Below are 18,953 nucleotides of genomic sequence, written 5' to 3' on the forward strand. Positions count from 1 at the left end.
TTTGAATTAGAATGGCCCAGATTCCTGCAGACACCTCCTAATTTTATTTTAAGTTATACCCGTCATTTTATTATCTGTCGAAAAGAAAAGACTACTAAACTAAGACTAGATATGTACTTAATAAAAAAAACATGACATAAATAGCCTATATACGTCCCACTGCTGGGCACAGGCCTCCTCGCAATCAACCGGAGAGGGTATGGAGCATACTCCACCACGCTGCTCCACTGCGGGTTGGTGGAGGTGTTTTTACGGCTAATATACCGTAGTAACACTTTTATAATTAGAGCATGCAATAGTTTCAACAAGGCGTCTACTGATCTTGACATAGACCTTTTCTGCACTAGCATTACATCCGTAAAGAGATTGTTAACCCAGAGCTATTTTGATAGGCTTATAGGATTAGTTGAATTGTTTTATTCCCTCCGGACTCGTGGTCACACCAGGTTGTCACACCAGTATGACAAACAGGAATTTTTTTCTTGTTTGTCACACCGCTAACAATACAACACCTTTTATCCTGACTTGTCATTATAAGTAGTGCTGTGTTTATCGGCGTATAAATTAAAATTGATTTTATTTACGAAATTATACTTTATTTAACAGAAACTTATCGCTATCGGGTCGATTAATTCTTTCAAACATTTTTCCTCTCAGACGACGCTTTGAGCCGAGGTTCGCGCCCAATTGGGCACCCTCAGGCCTGTTGTCTTAAATGTTGTACCGGATTAGAGCCTTCAGCGCTCCCCTTTTGTCCGGCCATGTAGTTAATGCGATAATATGCCTTATTATCAAATCAAACAAAAAATCTGGTAATTATGGAAAAATCCATTAGGTCGCCAGTGATAGAAGATAGGAATAAACAAAAAGAATGTGCTATTAAACATAATTAATCTCTTTGCACAAATATTATGCCTTATGGCAAATATCGATATATTTTCTATCATAGGGATATTCTCCGCACTAACAATGGTGTGATAAAAGGTGTTGTATTGTTAGCGGTGTGACAAACAAGAAAAAAATTCCTGTTTGTCATACTGGTGTGACAACCTGGTGTGACCACGAGTCCGGAGGGGTTTTATTTCAGATGTTGTTGTATCTTAAACTGTCACGTTTATTATTTCGTTTCCTATTTATTTATTAATGCTGCTGTTATCGGACTTGTCCCGTTAAAAAACGGTTTATGTTTTTGTTTAGTATGTAGTTAACTATTTAGACTCATATATGTGGAAGTTTTTTGTTGGCATGTAGCTTCTTAAAGTTGTATACATTTTGTGTTATTTTGCTGTAAATTTCCCTAAAATAAATAAATAAAATAAATAAATAGCCGGGACCAACGGCTTAACTTAATAAAAAATTACCTTAAAATAAAATTTATTAAAATAAAATATAATTTTGGTTTGCAGCTATGATTTTTATTTATATTGTAAACAGTGAATGTGTTTTATATTTATATACTTATTTCTATTTTTTTTTTATTTTTATTTGTTTTTTTTTATTTATAGTATTTATTATTTTATACTAGATGTTGTACAGTCCCGCACCAAATTAAAATAATGTTTTCTATCCACTGGTTGCCTGGAAGAAATTGCTGCTTAGCAATAAGGCCGCCAGATTGTACTGTATCTATCATCATCTGTGTTAATTTGTTTTGTATGTTATGTGCAATAAAGTATATTTGTTTGATTGATTGAATGTGTTAATTATTTAGTTAGTAACATTGAAGAATAAAGGATTTTTGAGGTAAACCTACCTCAGACGCTGGTGGTTATGTACTGGTGGGTGGTGTACGGTCACGAGCATTAATATGTATACACTTTGGTACCACGTCACATTAACTTTTTTGACAAATTGAACTATAAGTCTCACTAAATGTCAAATATGTTAGTGCGACAGAGTCCTAAAGTGGGTACATTATATTGCTCATGACTGTACTAATTACTGATGTAAGTACGTAGTCGTTATTTGAGACACGTCAGGGGCCTTTGGCGGCTCAATAACAACCCTTGGTTGGTGATCCACCTCACAACCCACACGATAGAAGAAGATTACAAATTCCCTTACCTGTCATCCCTGATGTCAGCCAAGGACTGGCTCTCCTCCTGGTCCTCCTCCTTGATGTCCACGGCCTCTGGGAGTACCTTCACCGCCTCCACCAATATTTCCTCCTCCGGTTCGTAATCTCTATCCCTATCTTTGTCCTCTAGGTACGCTGGGGGCATAGAAAAAAGAATGTTAAAGAATACAATTAATTTGATTTGAGGAGCTCGGTGGCGCAGCGGTAAACGCGCTCGGTCTGCGATTGTTGAAGTTAAGCAACTTTCGCAAAGGCCGGTCATAGGATTGGTGACCACAAAAAAAAGTTTTCATCTCGAGCTCCTCCGTGCTTCGGAAGCCGTTGGTCCCCGCTGCATTAGCAGTCGTTGATAACCATCAATCCGCACTGGGCCCGCGTGATGGTTTAAGGCCCGATCTCCCTATCCATCCACAGGGAAGGCCCGTGCCCCAGCAGTGGGGACGTTAATGGGCTGATGATGATGATGACAATTAATTTGACACGATTTTATCGAATGTATACAGGGTGTTAGTGACATCGTAACGAAAACTTTGTGGGATGATTCTGAGTTGATATCATGTGGAATTTTCCGTCGCTAAAGTATGGAACGGAAAATAGTTAAAAAGGACACTAAAATTTTCATGTATTTTCCGACAGGAAAATCCACTAGATATTAACTCAGAATAATAAGCTGAATCATCCCTCTCAGTATACGTTACAATGTCACTAACACCCATACCTACTTGTATGGCTACTGTATGTACTTGTATGGGGTGTAAGTGACATCGTAACGAATACTGAGAGGGATGATTCAGCTTATTATTCTGAGTTAATATCTAGTGGAATTATCTACCGCAAAAGTATCAGAATTAAAAATAATTTTAAGAAACGAAAAAATAATCATGACTTTTGCGACCGAAAAATCCACTTGATATTAACTCAGACTCATGGTCTGAATCATCCCCCTCAGTATTCGTTACGATGTCACTAACACCCTGTATACCGCTGTGTACGAATGTATAGCTTAACAAGCGCCAAGTTTTCGCCGCATTTTTGTATCAAGCACTGTATCTACGGCAGTGGTAAATCAAAGTCATAAAGCGAAGATATTTTATTTTTTATTGGGTAAACATAAACTGCCTATATACGTCCCACTGCTGGGTACAGGCCTCCCCTCAATCAACCGGAGGGGGTATGGAGCATACTCCACCACGCAGCTCCAATGCGGGTTGGTGGAGGTGTTTTTACGGCTAATAGCCGGGACCAACGGCTTAACGTGCCCTCCGAAGCAAGGAATTACTTTTTCGGACAATCAGGTGATTCAAGCCTGAAAAGTCCTTACTAAACAAAGTGATTCCGACAATGTCCCCATCGGGAATCGAACCCGGACCTCCAGATCGTGAGCCTAATGCTCTAACCACTAGACCACGGAGGTTGTTGTTGTTTTATTGGGTCATCATCATCAGCCGTACGACGCCCACTGCTGGGCATAGGCCTCCCCCAAGGATCTCCACGACGATCGGTCCCGCGCGGTTTTATTGGGTACTCACGATTATCTCCTTGCACCAGGTCATCAGAGAGACCCTTATTATCCAGAACGTCAATGGAATCCTTATTAACGCTCTGGGCAAAGGGCCAAGGGTCACTCTTCGACTTCTGGTCTTCTACGGTCTTCTCGTTTACTGCGGTCTTTTCGTCTTCTGTCTTGGGGTCTATTTGGTCTTGGATTTTATCTTTATCTGCCTTTTCTCTTAATTGTTCTTCTAATTCCTTCAGGTAAGGAAGGATGGCGTTGTAATCTGGAGAAGGGAGAGAATATCAATCCACAGCATAGAAAGACCTGGGAGGTTAAAATGGCCATATCGAAGCAATTCATCTCAGAAAGCAATATTGCAATTGGGTCGTGAACTAGTTTCAAGATAAATTATGAAATTCTGGTTACTAAATAAATACAGATCTAAAACTAACGAAAAACATTTTCTTTTTTCTGTTTAACTTATTTATGAATTTTAATCAAGAAAAACGTAATAATAAGTCCGACATTTTATCACGTTTTTCTATGACGTCACAGTGTGCTTTTTCATACAAATTCCATAGTAATTTCGTGTTTTGACGTTTAGTAATTTCCCTCATTCAGCGCTTATCGCTATCGACCCACTAGGGTCGATTACATAACATAAACATAAACAGCCTATATACGTCCCACTGCTGGGCACAGGCCTCCCCTCAATCAACCGGAGGGGGTCGGGGGGGGGGAGGGGAGGGTCGATTAATTCTTTCAAATATTTTTCCTCTCAGACGACGCCCTGAGCCGAGGTTCGCGCCCAACTGGGCACCCTCAGGCCTGTTGTCTTAAACGTTGTACCGGGTGAGAGCCTTCAGCGCTCCCCATTTGTCCGGCCAAGTAGTTAATGCCATCTGCGGCAAATCTACAATAAGTCACGTCAAAAAAAAAAAGACGTTTAGTAAAAAGTAACTGATTTGACTAGTTGGAAACTAGCCTATTTGACATTTGCGCATATAAAAGTGAGTGCGCAATGCAAACAAATGTCAAATAGCAATATTGCTTTTTAAGATGAATTGCTTCGATGTGGCCATTTTAACCTCCCTGTACCCTGTTTATCAAAACTTACAAGGCAGGAATGAGGTCTTTGTGCAGCATCTGCGGTGTGAAGTTGAGTGATAGAGTGAGAAACAGTGTGATAAGACAGAGATGTGGTGTAAAGACGATATAGTGACTTGAGATTGAGAAGGGAATGTTAGGTTGGTTTGGACACGTAGAGCGGATGAAGGATAATAGAATTGCAAAAGCGGTATATAAAGCGAAAGTTGATGGTAGGGCTGGCAGAGGAAGACCGAGAAGGACTTACGATGACCAAATTGGAGATGTCCTTAGAAAAGGTTTAATACGACCTACTCTGAACCGGCGTGCGTGTATGAAGCGATTGATGAGTGTGGAGGAAAGAAGAGAAGTGTGTCAGGATTGAAGAAAATGGAATTCTTCTTCTATCATGTGGGTTGTGAGGTGGAGTACCAACCTCATCACCCTGGAGTCAGGGTTACTATTGAGCCGCCAAAGGCCCCTGACATGGCTCATGGAACGACTACTTACTTACATCAGTAAGTAGTAACCGGGACCAACGGCTTAACGTCCCTTCCGAAGCACGGATCACTCACGACCCATACGATAGAAGATTTACTTATAATTTTTTCTTGGACTAACATCTCCCCCTACCCCTTTGGGGGTACAGTCGTCATGCTATGTTATAACTTACCATACGGTTCGCCCTCTAATTTTTCCTCTTTATGTGCTTTGTCGAAATGCCGCGTAAGAATGTCGAATCTGCAACAAAATAGTGATAGGTATAAATTCCTGTTTGCTAGCATACAACAGGCAACAGTGGTCTAGTGGTTAGAGCGTTGGGCTCATGATCTGGAGGTCCGGGCTCGATTCCCTATGGGGGCATTGTCAAAATCACTTTGTGAGACTGTCCTTTGTTTGGTAAGGATTGAATCACCGGAGGAAAACTAAGATGACTCCGTGCTTCGGAAAGCTCGCTAAGCCGTTGGTCCACTGATTTAGCTTTTAAGTTTTGAAATGTAACATATTACAATGTGTTAGTGTAAGTGACTGTTAGTAAACCAAAAATAAATAAATAAATGAACTTTTTTATTATTATTTTTATTATTACTTCTTAGGAAAAAAGCCTACTCCTTTGTGTCGGCGCTGCAGTAGCTCCGGCGTGGGGTTAGTTGTGTTGTAGATGTTTAGCAGATAGGATTGCTTCAATGAAACCTTCGTCTTGAGGGGGATTGTTTATTGTCTTGATAATGGTTACATTTTTGTGTTGTGCGCGTACGCGATAGTTGGTCGTTACGTGCGTGACGCGGAGATAGGTAGAGAGAGTGAATTGAAAGAAGACCGGGACCGGGACCGGAACGTCATCGGGGTTGCCGTTTTTCAATATTATGGTGCGTTCACGTTGGCGTGAACACTTTGTAACTCCACCAACCAGAACTAATTTGGGTCAATATGCTACTATTTCCAGCGGGCTTAGCATCGTAAGCGTGCGGCTCTTTCTCGTCAATCTCGTCTCGACATACGTCACCCATCACTCTCTCACAGTACTGCACAGAAAGAGACAGACGATCTCTGTCGCGGCGAGAAAGAGTCGCGCGCTTACGGTGCTAAGCCCGCTGGTTGTGTAGATTGTATAATTTGTTAGCCTTATTTCATGATCTTGATCTATGCCCTTAAGTGCATATAAAAACAAGGCACTGGCTGCTTTTGAAATGAAAAGATACAAAAAAAAAATTTTTACTTTTTTTTTCTTTTTGTTAAATTATTTCTATTTTTGTTTACTTTTTTTTCTTTTTGTTAAATTATTTCTGTTATTTTTTTAAAATTATTGAGCATGCTGTGACTACTTGTAATTGACTTCTGTAAATGTACAGAGTGTAGCTTGTAAGTTGTCCACAATAAAATTTAAAAAAAAAAAACAAAGCCTAGCATGATAGTGACTCTGCCAACCAGCAATTGACTTCTCCGTTGCCGAGGGAATTCACACGTCTAAATTTTGGGCACATTCCCACAAAATAATTAATAAAGGTCATCGGTCTTATGACAGATATGGCACAGAGGTGAAGGTTTAATACCCATTAAGTGATAAAACTTACTTACATATTGATGAAAAATAATCGAGTAATTGTTACATGGGCCTTTGGCGGCTCAATCATAACCTTGAGACCAGAGTTGATGAGGCTGGTATTCCACCTCACGACCCACACGATAAGAGGAGTAGGAGATAAAAAAAAATACCTGGAAAAAAATCTGTAGCAGATCCGACATTGGAATTTGATGGCGAGATGTATTCTCTTGTTGTGTCGCCCGAGTTTGCTCGCTGTTATAAACGACTGTCCGCATTCGGCGCATGTGTAGGGCTTCTCATCTGAAAATTATGAGAATAATTAATATTTTTTTTTATAGCACTCACCTATGTTTAGGGAACCTAACAAGGAGCGTAGGGTTCTGTACTACAAGCTAACGCTTCTCACAGACCCCAGTCTCTCTCACCAACACCTGTACCTTAATCTTGTTCAAATCAAAATAATTAATAATTGTTTTATTGTTAATTACCAATTATCGTGTTGATGAGAGAGTAATAATTTTTTTTTTGTTTTTTTTTTTAATTACATACATACATACATAAACTCACGCCCGTAATCCCTAATGGGGTGGGCAGAGCCACAAGTAATCAAAGACAACTTGCAGCCACTGTTGATACGAATTCCAAAGATGGATATGATGAACCTTATGGTGATAAGGGATCAGCCTATCGCCCATAACATTAGTCCATCATGTTAGAGGACACAATCCCTCTGTCGGTTTTTACGACATGCCCGGGAAGAGAAGCAGCTGAACGTGTTCTATGTTTTTTATATGCTCCCAGAACAGCATAGAAGCAAAATTTTTTTTTAATTATAACGAAAAAATTCTGACTCTGATCACCTGATTGTCCGAAAGTAAGATGATCCGTGCTTCGGAAGGCGCGGTAAGCCGTTGGTCCCGATTACTACTTACTGATGTCAGTACGTAGTCGTTACATGAGTCATGTCATGGGCCTTTGGTGGGTGAATAATAACCCTGACAACAGGGTTGATGGGGTTGGTAATCCACTTCACAACCCACACAATAGAAGAAGATTCCTTATTCTATGGGTTAGGTAAGCAGACCCTGTGATAACAGGATAACGATAAGAGAAATGATGAATGAATCTCACCTGTATGCGATCTGACATGTAACTTCAGGTAATAGCTTAACGAGAATTGTTTTTGACATGCAAAACATTTGAACAACTTCAGCAATCGTGGATCTTCGGGGACTCCTAATTTTGATTTTTTATTGTTTTTTTTTCCACCCTTCCCTCGCTTCGAGGCTGTTGTAGCACCATTCTCGTTATTAACCACATTCTGGTTCACATTTTCAGAATTTATATCCGTGTTCTCGTTGTTAACATGATCGTTTTTCTCTGAATCGTTATATTTTGAAGCCTCCTCGTTACCAATGTAACCATCTTCCGGTTTAATTTCTATGTCCGTAAGGCCTTCCGTCTTTATTTTCTTCCCCAATTTCTTTAGCCGTTTCATTTCTTTAATCTTTTCCTTTCTTTTGATCTGGTTACGTACTCTTATATCGTAACTCGTTATCCTACCTTTATGCACAGTTACATGTTGGTCCAAATCTTGAATCGTTGAAAAACTTACATTGCAAATAGTGCAACCGTAGAAAGGAAAGTTTTTATCTTCAACTTTTTTATTCCAATATGTACTAGTTTTGCCTTTTCGCTTTAGCCGTCTCTTCGGTTCCGTTAAATACTTCAGATGTTCCTTGCTGTCTTCTTCGTCAACTTGCTTTTGGTTTTCATTTCCTTGTGCAGTCTCACCAATGTCATTATTTGATTCCGTTACTTGGTTTTCTGTTCCCGTTACTGGTTTATCGTTGTTTTGGTAATCCGTAGGGTACATGTTAGCATACGGGTCGGGGATATGGTTGGTAACGGCTTGGTGTAACGGTTCCATTTTGACGCTGTACATGAAGTCGTGAGTCGGCATCTGGTCATAGTTACTGTATGAATAATCATAGTTGCTTAAAGGGTCCATCTTGGTGCCTGAGTCCTTTAAAGTATCTGAAAAAGAAAAAATAAGTATTTTTTTTTATATTTATGATTTTTGCGGACACTTTTGCCCATCAGTGGGATCTTATAGCATAGATAAGACATAACTTTACATGTAAACTAGTTGGTAAAATAAAATATTACTAATTGGTAAAATAATAAAACAGTAGTTAAACAGAAACTTTACAAAAAGGTTATTATAAAGTTAGTGATTATTTAGAAGATATGAATGCATGGGATTAACTGTCTGAGAACTGATATTAGGCAGCTAAATTACTCAATTGTATAAAAATATTTTATGTTTATTTGTTTTAAAGAACGTCTAGGGCCCTGTGCCGAGGTTTTCTTGCAGCTTCTTTTCCCCGGCTATACAGGTTGTGAGAAGCTGCAGTAGTTTTAGGCGGATGAGACATTCGTTATGTAAAAATTTACAATTCAAAGTGTAACTATGTTACCTACTGAATAAAGCTATTTCTGAATTTTAAGTAAGTTTTAATAATTAAAACCAAAAATCTTAAATATTATAATTATCATAGAATTATAATTATAAGACATTAAATTATGTCATTTTTTTCACAGATTATAAATTGATAAACATTAAAAAGTTAAAACTACACTTTTTAAAAGTTATAATTACCATAAACACTAAAATAACACGTCACTAAAACCTGATTCTCGCGTCAAGAATGTAAAATGACGAAAAAAATGTCGAACAAAGAGCAGAACCCAATTACGAATACCTGCTCACACTTTACTACTTTAAAACAACAAACGCTACGAAATTTTGCGCTTTTCAGAATTATAATTGAAATTACACTTTTTATAGCTAAAATGGAGGCAGATGGCCATAATTAAACAACTGACGTGCCTCAGAGTACAAGTAATCAATACGCAGAATTGTAAAAAAACGTACAGAGGACAAGCGAACAAAAAAACACTCGGATTTTTTATCAACTCTTATAACTTTAAATACCTTAAAACTGCACATATTTCCCACTAAAACACTCCAAATAACCACTCCACACTGTGCACAAAGTCCTAAACTACGTTTTAACGTTAAAATATTGTAAAAATAGCTTTATTTACTATGTTAAATCAACAAATAATTAATTCCAAAATTCACATTTTTTTCTGGCGTGACAACCGACTGCGGGCATTATTTTTAATATAGTGTTGCCATTTTAAAGTCGTGATCTCCCGTGTTATATTAGGGTTCCGCTACATATTATATTTTTGTATTTATTTTATCACTTGCAGACGTATAGATGTGAAATTCATCCACGCGCGTAATATTTGGTTACTGCAATAGCCATTAATTTCTTATCACTGAAACACAATGAAGAACTTTCCAGGCTACCTTCTCCAAAAAATATAGATAACGTTGTATAGTGTTGCTTTCGTTTAACCTTCTAATTTTATGCATAACAGACATATTTATGCACCATTTATCTTTGTTTTTGAGTATAAATTATTACCCTTGTTATTCATTCATATATTCATATTCATATAATTTATTGGTAATAATTCGTATTAGGCACAACACATCTTCCACCCAGATGGGTGGATGGTATATGGTATTATACATAATAACTAATTCTATAATGACGTTTTATTTTTATTATTTTTATTGTATTTTTTTTATTGTATTTATTTTGTTCTAATGTGGTTGATGGGTTTTTACCTAAATAAATAACTTATTATTATTATTCTGATCAAAATAAAGAGAAGCTACATAATTCTGCACTATATCTGATCCAAATATCAAACAACAATTATTTTGTACATGTATCTGCCATTTTATTATATTTCTCAATAATTATATACTCGAACAATGAGAAAAAAGCTAATAATCACGTTAAATCTGAACAATGCCATCTATGTTGTTCTTGGGGAACGTAGCCTGGAAAATCCTTCACTGGCGATATTTTTTATGTACTTATAAATAATAAGTATTCTTTTGTATAAAAAAAGGTATGATTAAGTGGATCTTGTTTGCTGAATTCGTTCACAATACTATATTCGTTCTACTTGTTTGCGAGAATGATTGAGTACATACTCATCACACGACAAATGACAGAGAACTGTACGTACATTACTTAGCTGTATATTTTTTATTTGTTTGTATGTAACGCAACTGATTTCTGTACCATTGCAATGCAAGTGTACTTAATAAATAAATATAATACTAATGCAGTTATGTAATGTCCGAAAAATAATGGTTCATAAACTTATTATTATTTAGGAACAGTAACTGCATATTTTTCTTCTGTAAAAAAAATTCATTTATTTATTTATAATTCGTGAAAAAAAAATACCTTAGATTAAGGGAAAAAAGTAGTTGTAGGCAACATTATAAACGAAATGTCACTTTTTCAAGGGCATTTTCGTTTCAATGCACGCATTTAATTTCACTAAAACAAGTTCGAAAACTATCATTCTATTCCAATTCTATTCAAATAAAATCAACTTATATTTTTCATTATATCCTGCATTGCTAATGTGCTATAGAATATTTTTATTTATTTGACCAAAGAGCAAAAAATAATTAAACAATGTAACTATTTCGATACGAAAATGAGTGGAATGAAACACCAAACTTTTATTTTGCCACCCTTCCCCGCGCCCGCACAGAATTTATACTTCTCCCCCGCCCGCACAATTATGGCGGATGAGAACAGTGTTTATGTATTTATTTAATTAAAAATTTCTATCAAAAATGGAAATTTATTGTGCTGTGTATGGCTGTCCGTCTTCTAGCAAAGACAAGGAACGCTATTTATATCCATTTCCATTGGACCCCATTAGGTAATGTTAATACAAACTAATCGGTTATTTTGTTATTTATATTTATGTAAGGTTTACTTGCATTTTGTTGTTGTTAAGGTTTTAAGGCATGTAATAAAATCTCTGTTGAACTGGAAGTAGAGAAATTACACAAACCCGAACAAGGCGTGAAAGTAGAATCCAATTCTTATACGATTCGAGTCCATGAAATAACGAAACCGAATTGACCGTAGATCTATTTGTATTAGTTTTGCTGGATAAGCCACCATTGCCTATCGATAGACAATCGTATTAAAAAAAATCACAACATAAGTTCACGACTATTTATTTATTTATCTAATAATTACAACTAGTTACCATACAGGCATATGCCCAAGGCGGTAACTTAGACACATAACTTAATATAAACTTAAATTATTACTTCTATATTTTCAGTATTATACTTACATACCTATACACTATCAAATATCAATATCAAATATCTTATCTATTATCACATAAAATTTCAATTATAGCCTCTGCGAACTTCGCCAATGAACAATTGAACAGGTGTATTTCCTTGTCAACCTCATACCATATCCCAATTAGGGTAGTCAGACACATGCATGACGAAATCACGGGATGAACTAAGTACCCAAGCCTTAGCCAGCTTACTGTTAGACCAACATGGTGACAAAATATTTGGTGAGCCGTATCGCTGTCTATAATGGTCGAGCCAACTGCGTTAGGGAAAACTGCACTTAAGATAAATTAAAAACTCATTGGTGCAAGTTTGGTACCTGGGTTGGAACCGGCGCTCCCTGTCTGAGAAGCAAGCTGGCGTACCACAGAACCACATTGACTCAATACCACCCAGACTCAGTACTCAAGACTTAAGACCCAGTGGAATCTCTAATAATTAATTAAATATACAAAAAAATACAATACAAAAACACTTTATTGCATATTGAAAATACATTAAAGCATATTATAAGTAGACAGGTAGTACAACAGGCGGCCTTATTGCTAAGGTAGCAATCTCTTCCAGGCAACCTTTAAGTAAATAGTGAGATTTTAGCTGCTGAGAAGTTAGCCTCAACTAGATTAGATGTTGTTTTCTTTTTACGATGAATGTTGTGTTCACTGGTAATTGGCTTACACATATGTACTGTTTTACTTTGTTAAATTATGTCCTAACTAAATGTTATAATGTGCATAGCTGTAAGTGATCCGTTAATAAATAAGTAAATATGTATGTATAAATCTAAATATTGTTTACATATTTATTTTATTTTAATAGGTACCATTTGTTACTCTTTTCAGGTGTAACAACTGGCTACAAGCAGTAGACCGTCTAGATTTAGGCCATCTAAGCATAGACAACCTGCACAAAGAGTATAGGGTATGCGACATACATTTTACATTCCTGGACCAGCACAAAATACTGTTAGACGATGCCGTTCCCAACTTGAACTTACCACATCGAACTATTTTGGACGACTTGACAAAATCAACCCAGACCGATTTTAGCAACACAACCGTAGCTACCCAAACCGAAACGGCTACAAATGAAATTGCATGTCAAACCGAATCTGCTGAGAGTATAGAATCGCAACAACAATGGAAAATAGACAACCCGTTGAAAAGAAAGTTACTAATTACATTAGCCTTTGACCCAAAAACAGCGAAGACCAATCAGAACTGTGACTCCGATCAAAGTGAACAAACGAGTCTAAGCAACGCATCGATGTTAGAAAATAACGCAGAGAATCCAACAATATGCGACGTTACATGCCAGCCGGATATAGCGTCTATCGTTCCAAAAAGTGGTGACAAACCAAAAGTAAAGAGGGAATCTCCTAAAGTTGTTCCAAAAAATGTTAAAAAGTTCTCAAGATGCGAGGAAAAAAAACCTAAACAGAAACGGAAGGGTAGAAAGTCGAAGTGTCAGAAAGAGGTGTCGTCTGACGAACCGAACGAAACCTCTGACTCTGATGAAGAAGAGATGGACTACGAAACGATGATGCAATCAAGATTGGAAGAGGCTATAAAGCTGATCCAGCAGCAATGGCGGCTGCACGAGAAAAAATACCGGAAAAACCGACGCGATAATGATATTGAAGAGATCACGGAAGATCCTGTTGAGAAGTTAAAGGTAAAACAAGGCAGAGCTTATGGCAATGAGCTGAAGTTCTTAGCGTTAAACTTGTTCTACTCCAACCCAACAGCCTACAAAGCTTTAAGGCAGCATCTGAATCTACCCACAGAGAAAACTTTACGGAGAATACAGGTCGGGATCTCGACGAAATTGACGCCAACAGTCATAAACTGCCTAAAACTTATCGTTAGCAAGTTGAAAGATGAAGAGAAGTACTGCATCGTCTGTGCTAACTTACTGCCTTTGAAAGAAGAGATCCATAAAATAGCAAATTCAGATAAAAGTATGGGGTACCACGAAATAAACGACATACAAGGAACTGAAGTTGCCAGTAAATCTTTAGTGGTGTTAACCAGGGGTATCTATTCCGATTGGAAACAGCCTTTGATAACGTGTCAATTGAAGGAAAACTTCGATATTTCGGAAGTCAACTTGTGGCTTGACGAAATAATTGGTACTCTTATGGACGTAGGCTTAAAAGTGATAGCTTTTACAACGAACGAACATCCAAATATGCTAAATATGGCGAAAGCACGTAACATATGCCCTGAGCGACCATTTTTCTTCGTAAACAATCATAAAGTTTACTACATCTTTGACGCTTTACACATAATGAATCAAATCAGAAACGTGATGTTAAACCATTACTTTAGATTCGTAGAAGTCGATGGTACCGAGCAAATAGCTTCCTGGTTTGATATCGAGAAGCTTTTCGAAACAGATAAAACTAGAGTGTACAAATTCGCGCCGAAATTGACTGAAAGTCATATAAGACCGAATGATTTGGACAAAACAAGGATACATTACTCTGCTCAGGTATTTAGCAAGACAGTTGCAGCTGGTATAATCAACTGCATAGAACTGAAGCATCTGACAGCGCGAAGCTACGGTACAGTCAAATTTGTCGATTTACTGAACAACATTTTCGACATTTTGAATTCGTATGATGATAAAGATATATGCCGGTACAAAATTCCGTTCTGTTTCAAGGATTATCAGATGGACGTCTTCGAAAAAATGCTAAATCTGCTTCCGAATCTCAAAGTCATTACCAAAAATTACGAAGACGTTACAAACACAGTGGAGACCTTAAGGTGTCTCGAAATTACAATCAGAGCTGTTCTGAACATCGCTTCCGATTTGAAAACGAATGGTTACCAATATTTATGCACTAGAAACCTAAATTTGGAACAGTTGGATACATTTTTCGAGTCTATGAGGCGAAAGTGGGGTACTAGGCCTTCAGCGGTATTGTTCTACGCGGGTTTCAGAAATTTCTTTCTAGAAAATGTTATTAAGAAATCGGAGACCAACGATTCGTGTGGTCTAGACAAAGATTTAATATCAATTTTGTTGAAAGACAATACAGTGGAGAGTAAGCCGGATAAGGATTTCAATCCGTTCTTTAAGTATTTATAAAATTAATTATGAAAAAGAAAATAACATATGAGAGGGAGCAGATGTGCTCTGTAACATAGTACCTTGCCACTGCTTTCTCCCTGCCTATTCAGTTTTCCTCAAAACTAAAGAGTCACTCACCCGATGGTCGCTCTAATTTTGACGAAGAGTGAATAGGCATTTTCTAGGTAAGAGAAAATTCACCAATTCAGGCCGCATTTTCACTTACGATCAAGGTGAGATTGTAGTCAAACGAGTGTTGCCGAATAATCGATTACCGATTAGTCGATTATTTACCTCTAAATAACCTAAATATCGATATGCATATCGATAGTATCGATATTGAAAATTCTACAATTATATCGATTAACAGTCGATTAACGATTAGTTGCAATATAATCGATCGTATTGCAATTATTTTACAATCGACAGTATCGATATAATCGACTACATCTAATAATTAGATTACATCTAACATACATACATACATAAACTGCCTATATACGTCCCACTGCTGGGCACAGGCCTCCCCTCAATCAACCGGAGGGGGTATGGAGCATACTCTACCACGCTGCTCCAGTGCGGGTTGGTGGAGGTGTTTTTACGGCCAATAGCCGGGACCAACGGCTTAACGTGCCCTCCGAAGCACGGAATCATCTTACTTTTTCGGACAATCAGGTGACTCAAGCCTGAAAAGTCCTTACCAAACAGGACAGTCTCACACAGTGATTTCGACAATGTCCCCATCGGGAATCGAACCCGGACCTCCAGATCGTGAGCGTAACGCTCTAACCACTAGACCACGGAGGCTGTTGACACACATCTAACAATTAGATTATAAACGATATAAATCGTCGCTGGCGTCGCTAACGGACATATCTGAAAATTTTGGAGAATCTGATACTGCAGCTTTTGCTATATTGTCACATCATCATCAGCCCATTAACGTCCCCACCGCTGTGGCACGGGCCTTCCCTATGGATGGATAGGGAGATCGGGCCTTAAACCACTACGCCGGCCCAGTGCAGATTGCTAATGCAGCCGGGACCAACGGCTTAACGTGCCTTCCGAAGCAAAGAGGAGCTCGAGATGAAAACTTTTTTTGTGGTCACCCATCCTATGACCGGCCTTTGCGAAAGTTGCTTAACTTCAACAATCGCAGACCGAGCGCGTTTACCGCTGCGCCGCGCAATAAGACACAAATTATTTTAGCAAAAAATTGCAGTTTGCAAAGTCAGCCACGAAATGAAGTAATTCCATTATCGATGATACTGTTGATAGGCATATCGATATAGGGGCTTAGAAAATAATCGATTATTAATCGATATACAGTCGATTATCGGGAAACACTTAGTCAAATGCAAACGTATTTTTAATTAAAAAAAGTAACGCTTGTAAACCGATATAGCGAAGGCTAGATACTCATATTTATAGCGAAGGACTTTCCACGCTACGTTCCCAAAAATAATATAGATAGCGCTGTACAGATATAACGTGATAATTACCTATTTTCTCATTAAATAATAATAAAAAGAAAAAAAAAGAAGATACTGATTGCAGATATAAAACAAATGTAAATGTAAATATTCAAATTCAATTCAATTCTAATTCAATTTTATATTTTTTATTTTATTTAGATATAAATATTCGTATTCGTAGATATAGATAAAAAAATAGCCCGGGAAAAAAACAACCACAAGAAACAATATAATAGCAGAATCATAAATAAAAATAATTGTTGCTTAATATTTAGTTCAAATTATTTATATAATTATGTTGCTACCTATATTGCTTCTCTTTATTATGATCAGAACAATAATGGGTGGAAGTTGTAATTGTGCCTGGGTGTAATAACAAGGGTCATCATTTATAGACAAAAACAAAGATAAAAGATGCACATGTCTGTTATCTATGAAAGTAGGTTAAACGAAGGCAACTTTGTACAGCGCCATCTATACAGGGTGTTAGTGACATCGTAACGAATGCTGAAGGGGATGGTTCAGACCATGATTCTGAGTTAATATCAAGTGGAATTTTTCGTCGCAAAATTCATGACTTTTAGTTTTTTTTATATTATTTTCAATTCTGTACTTTTACGACGGTAAATTATACTTGATATTAACTCAGAATAATGAGCTGTTTCATGCCTCTCGGTATTCGTTACAATGTCGCTTACACCCCGTACAAGTACATACAGGTACCCATACAACTAGGTATGGGTGTTAGTGACACCATAACGAATACTGAGGGGGATGGTTCAGACCATGATTCTGAGTTGATATCAAGTGGAATTTCCTGTCGGAAAATTCATGAAAATGTGTTTTTTATCATTATTTTCAGTCCCCTACTTTTGCGACGTAAATTCCACTTGATATCAACTCAGAATCATGGTCTGAATCATCCCTCAAAGTTTTCGTTACGATGTCACTAACACCATATTTTTGGGGACTATAGCCTTGGATAACGATTTATATATTAGGCATAATAAATGTTATAATAATTGATTATATCAATGATATATAATGTATAGTTAGTAGGTATTCTTATTTTGATATAAGTACCTATATTATTTGTGTGTAAGTATTTACATTTATTTAAAAAATAAAACAATAAATAAAAAAATAAAATTTATTTTCTTATCCATACATTTCGTGGTCACCCCGGTGTGGATTACAAGCGTGAATTTAATCTACAGGGTGTAAGTGACATCGTAACGAAAATTTTGAGGGATGATTCAGCCTATGATTCTGAGTTGGTATCAAGTGGTATTTTCCGTCGCAAAAAAATAGAACTTAAAATTATTAAAAATAAAAACAAACATTTTCACGAATTTTCCGACAGGAAATTCCACTTGATATCAACTCAGAATCATGATTTGAATCATCCCCCTCAGTATTCGTTACGGTTACGGTGTCACTAACAAACCATACCTTACCATGCAAGTATGCATGGCTACTTGTACGTACTTGTAAGGGGTGTAGGTGATATCATACCGAATACTGAGAGGGATGATTCAGATCATATTTCTGAGTTGATATCAAGTGAAATGGGGTCAGGATCGAAGATAGTGAAATTCCGTAGTCTCTGCTTACCCCTCAAGGGAAATGGACGTGAGTTTATGTATGTATTTATTATGAGTATATACAATATAACTACGCTATAGCTATCCAGCCGTGATTGCCCAGTTGGTAGAACGCTCCACTCTCAGTTTGAGGTCGCAGGTTTAAATCCCAGCATAGACCTACCAATGATTTTCGAATTCATGTTTGGATCGTAAATGATTATCACGTGCTCAGCGGTGAAGGAAAACATCGTGGGGAAGCCCACATTCCTGAGAAATGCATTTCGGAGGTATGTGACCTAAACTATATTGGGCTGGTTTTCCCTTCGCGGGTTGGAAGGTCAAACAGGCAGTCGCTTCTGTAAAAAACCGGACCTGTCAAATCTTCAGGTTAGGTAAGCGGACCCTGTGAAAAACGGGATAACGCTAGGGGGATGATGATGTTGATAGATTATAGCTAATACTTTAATATTATAGTCTTAATAGCGAATAGCGTGAATAATGAAATCATTATTGAAAAACGTGTGTGTGACGGTTAACAATTTTACGTTTGCGTATCAAAAAACCGGCGCTCGAACAATCACAAAGGCATTTATAACCCACACAACAGCATGTTATAAAATTGTCGATAATAGAAATTGTACTATCATATCGTACATTGTGTGAAGTGCAGACGATTTTAAGCAGTATTGCATTGTAATAGACGTATAAAGTCGAATGTAGGTATTGGTTGTGGAATGAACTTAAATATGTGCTGTAAAATTGAATCCAAGTTCTTTTCTAGTTTATATAAATCGTTAATTTAATAAGTACTTACATATAACCAGCTTAAATATACGTCCC

General features: G+C 37.3%; 2 protein-coding genes and 1 long non-coding RNA gene across 7 annotated transcripts in view; 2 read left to right on the plus strand and 1 right to left on the minus strand.

The window, feature by feature from the left end:
* The window catches only part of LOC126378827 (zinc finger protein 624-like), a 56,920-nt gene extending 47,033 nt beyond the window's left edge, over positions 1–9,887 (minus strand). For 4 of the 5 annotated variants that reach the window (XR_007568145.1, XM_050027255.1, XM_050027252.1 and 1 more), the window contains exons 1-6: positions 9,704–9,887; positions 7,837–8,742; positions 6,876–7,005; positions 5,332–5,399; positions 3,607–3,855; positions 2,065–2,212 (exon numbers count right to left, since the gene is read on the minus strand). Coding sequence is in view for 4 of the 5 variants with exons in the window: in XM_050027255.1 (XP_049883212.1) it covers positions 2,065–2,212; positions 3,607–3,855; positions 5,332–5,399; positions 6,876–7,005; positions 7,837–8,716 (1,475 nt within the window). In the remaining variant the exon portion in view is untranslated. Of the gene's footprint in view, positions 1–2,064; positions 2,213–3,606; positions 3,856–5,331; positions 5,400–6,875; positions 7,006–7,836; positions 8,743–9,367; positions 9,512–9,703 lie in introns of those variants that run through there. The other variant, XM_050027254.1, reaches the window with a different exon arrangement.
* On the plus strand, positions 212–17,507 carry LOC126379056 (uncharacterized). Its single transcript, XR_007568235.1, has 2 exons — positions 212–243; positions 15,645–17,507. It is a non-coding gene; the product is annotated as an uncharacterized LOC126379056 (long non-coding RNA).
* LOC126378834 (uncharacterized) lies at positions 11,388–15,422 on the plus strand. Its single transcript, XM_050027265.1, has 2 exons — positions 11,388–11,535; positions 12,817–15,422. Exons 1-2 carry the CDS (start codon positions 11,447–11,449, stop codon positions 15,068–15,070), a joined length of 2,343 nt encoding a protein of 780 aa, XP_049883222.1. The 5' UTR covers positions 11,388–11,446; the 3' UTR covers positions 15,071–15,422.
* Positions 17,508–18,953: the final 1,446 nt, after the last annotated feature.

This window comes from Pectinophora gossypiella, chromosome 27 (assembly GCF_024362695.1).
Source record: "Pectinophora gossypiella chromosome 27, ilPecGoss1.1, whole genome shotgun sequence".
Taxonomy (NCBI): domain Eukaryota; kingdom Metazoa; phylum Arthropoda; class Insecta; order Lepidoptera; family Gelechiidae; genus Pectinophora; species Pectinophora gossypiella.

What these genes read in the sequence shown, in the direction of transcription:
- LOC126378834 (XM_050027265.1), top strand. Translation starts at nt 11,447, where the DNA reads ATGGAAATTTATTGTGCTGTGTATGGCTGTCCGTCTTCTAGCAAAGAC. An exon ending in TTTCCATTGGACCCCATTAG is followed by an intron (nt 11,536 to 12,816) that starts GTAATGTTAATA and finishes TACTCTTTTCAG; the next exon opens with GTGTAACAACTGGCTACAAG.